This window comes from Mus pahari, chromosome 1 (assembly GCF_900095145.1).
Source record: "Mus pahari chromosome 1, PAHARI_EIJ_v1.1, whole genome shotgun sequence".
NCBI classification, from domain to species: domain Eukaryota; kingdom Metazoa; phylum Chordata; class Mammalia; order Rodentia; family Muridae; genus Mus; species Mus pahari.
The window spans coordinates 90,113,079-90,116,507 of NC_034590.1; the positions used below are offsets into that span (position 1 = coordinate 90,113,079).

Below are 3,429 nucleotides of genomic sequence, written 5' to 3' on the forward strand. Positions count from 1 at the left end.
ATCATTGGGAAGAGAGGCCCCTTGGTCTTGCAAACTTTATATGCCCCAGTACAGGGGAACACCAGGGCCAAGAAGGGGGAGTAGGTGGGTAGGGGAGCAGGGGGGAAGGTATAGGGGACTTTGGGGATACCATTTGAAATGTAAACGAAGAAAATACCTAATAAAAATTGAAAAAAATAAAGTGGATTCTCACAGTCATCTATTGGATGGAACACAGGGCCCCAATGGAGGAGCTAGAGGAAGTACCCATGGAGCTGAAGGGTCTGCAACCTGATAGGTGGAACAACAATATGAACTAACCAGTACCCCCTGAGCTGTGTCTCTTTCTGAAAATGTAGCAGAAGATGGCCTAGTCGGCCATCATTGGGAAGAGAGGCCCCTTGGTCTTGCAAACTTTACATGCCCTAGTTCAGGGGAACGCCAGGGCCAAGAAGTGGGAGTGGGCAGGTAGGGGAGCAGGGCGCGGGGGAGGGTATAAGGGACTTTCAGGATAGCATTTGAAATGTAAATGAAGAAAATATCTAATAAAATATTGAAAAAAAGAATTGTTTTCACTATTCTGGGCCTTTCCAGATGAATTTGAGAATTCCTCTTTCCATGTCTTTGAAGAATTTTGTTGGGATTTTGATGAAGACATTTTCAGGTCCTTTGTGCTAGGAATCTTCATTCTCCTCTATTCTGATTATTCTTAGATTTGGTCTTTTCCTTGTGTCCTGTATGCTTTGGGTTAGGAGATTTTTTTATGTTTTGAATTTTCTTTGACAGTTGTGTCAATCTCTTCTACAGTATCTTCTACACCTGAGATTCTCTCTTCTATCTCTTGTATTCTGTTGGTGATACTTACATTTGTAATTCCTGACCTCTTTTCTAGGTTTTCCATTTTCAGGTTGGCCTCCATTTGTGTTTTCTTTGTTGTTTCTACTTCCCCTTTTAGGTCTTGGACCACTTTATTCAGTTCCTTAATCCGTTTACTTTTGTTTTCCTGTGTTTCAGTGAGTTATTGATTTCCTCCTTAAAGAAATCTATTAACTTCATGAGATAGTATTTTAAAACAGATTGCTGATTTTCAGATGTGTTAGTGTATTCAGGGCTTGCTGTGGTGGGAGAACTGGGTTCTGATGATGCCCATGCATATTGGCTTCTGTTGCTTGTGGTCTTGTGCTTGTCTCTTGCCATCTGGACATCCCTGGTGTATGTTGGTCTGGGTGACTCTATCTGAAGTCTGCCTCTTTTGTCCCTGAGTTGCTTCAGGTCTCCTCATAGGCCTGTAACCCTAGCTGTATCAGACCACCTGTGGGGCCCTCCAACTGTGGGCCCTTCACAGGAACAGAGAAGCTGTTAATCTGTTGCCCTGGCTGCAGTAGATCTCCTGGGAGACCTTCAGACTGTGGGGTCTTCAATGGGGCAGTCAAGCTGTTGTCCTGTGTGAAGATGTTCTCCAGGGTCCTATGGACTGTGGTTTCTGTTTCCCTGTGTGCAGCAGAACTCCAGGGAGGCATTCAGTCTGTTGGATCAGTTGCCCTGTATGCCTTCAAGCTGTGGTGTCAACTGCTCTGACTGCAACTGCCCCTCTAGGATGGGTCAGGATATGGCGTCTTCACAGGAGCAGACCAGCTAGCAGTCAACTGCTCTGAGTGCAGTGAATCCTCAACTGCTCTAAGTACAGCAGATCCTCAACTTCTCTGAGTATAGCAGATCTTCTAGGGTGGGTCAGGATATGGTGTCTTCATGGGAGCAGACCAGCTAGGAGTCTTCCCCAGCAGAAAGGACTGGGTGAAAGGGGCAGAAGGAGAGCAGTATTAGGAGCAGGGAGGTTGGTGGGTGATGGATCCTGAGACCAACCAGGCTCCCAGCAGCAGCTCTGGGACTTCAGGTGGGGGGAGGTTCTTACCAGCTCCTCTGAGTGCAGTGGATCCTCTAGAATGGGTCAGGATATGGTGTCTTCATGGGAGCAGTGATTCTTAATACACATCTTTTTTTTTTAACTTTTTTTCAGAATTTCATGAGTGAATACTGTATTTACATCATTTCCAGCCATATTCTCTCTCCAACTCCTCCCATTCCTGCTTTCAAATTCACAACCTCATCTTTATTGTTACATATATATCTATTTACAGATATACATACATACATACACACACACACACACTACTGAGTCCATCTAATGTTCCTCATATATGTTAGGGATGAACACTCAGGATTGGGTAACCTATCAGGGGGCTGATTGTAGTATTTTTCCCTCTTTTATCAGTCATTAACTGAATATAGCTCTTTAAGAGTGGGGCTTTGTGAGATTTCTCAAATGCACAAAGACATATCAACTGGTGTAATCATTATGCAGAGCTTGTTTAGGCAGCCATAAACATTACAGTTTCATGTATACACCTCCCTATCATATATAGAAGACATCGTCACACAGCAGATGTCCTGAGCCTTAGATGTAGCAGTTGTGTTATAGATTTATCAACTGACTATGATCAAAGGGAAATACGTTGTGTTGTTTTGTGTATCTATATATGTTTAGGGTCAATAAGCTGGCAACTCCTCAAAAGAGTATTCAGACTATCCAACCATATTACTTGGCATACAGAAAGATGAGAAAAGATGAGCAGCAGAATGTGAATATGTCCATAAATTATAGCAAACCAAATTTTCCCTATTTGAGTGAAATTGCTACTGTTAAATTTAACACTGGGGTAAGCATATTACATTTTGTAATTTTTATATATTTTATTTAAAATATAGTTATGTCAATTTACCCTTCTCTTTCCTCTTTCTAGCCCCTAGCAAGTTCTCTTCCACTCCCCTTTTCCATGTCCAATCCTACTGTCAAATTGATAGCATTTTTCCTTTGATATATCATATTTTTTTAATGTCTATACTTAAAAGATGCTTCCAGTCTATCCAACTTAGAAATGGATTAATCTATGGGACTTGATATGAGAGAAATGAGCTATAGATAAAAATCCCAGCTGCTCCTCTCACCACTATTTCTCAGAATCTCTTTTCTAAAGTTCTCATTAGAAAATCTCCCTTTGTTCAGTTATAACCAAAGAAATATAACGACCATGTTCAGAAGACATTTGTTGATCAAGTAATTCCTCTCTGAATAACATTATGTGTGCCTGGCAAAATAAAATCATTTTGTGAGGAGCATTCAAAGTGAAGGAAAAAAGATTATATGGTAAATAAAACCACAAAAAAATTCAACATTTTTGTGTCTTGTTCATTTTATTTTGAAACAGGGTCTCACTATGTAGTCTTGGATGGCCAGGAGCTCTCTGTATAAACCAGACTGGCCTCAAACTAAGAGATGCCTGCTTGCTTTTGCCTCACAAGTGCTACACCTGGCCTGATTTTTCTTTTCTTTTCTTTTCTTTTCTTTTCTTTTCTTTTCTTTTCTTTTCTTTTCTTTTCTTTTCTTTCTTT

General features: G+C 41.0%; 1 protein-coding gene across 1 annotated transcript in view; it reads left to right on the forward strand.

Annotated features, from left to right (window-relative positions):
* The window catches only part of LOC110325314 (ATP-binding cassette sub-family A member 3-like), a 129,078-nt gene that overhangs the window by 92,384 nt on the left and 33,265 nt on the right, over positions 1 to 3,429 (forward strand). The window contains exon 17 of the mRNA XM_021203277.1: positions 2,525 to 2,696. Within this exon, the coding sequence (XP_021058936.1) occupies positions 2,525 to 2,696 (172 nt within the window). The remainder of the gene's footprint in view (positions 1 to 2,524; positions 2,697 to 3,429) is intronic.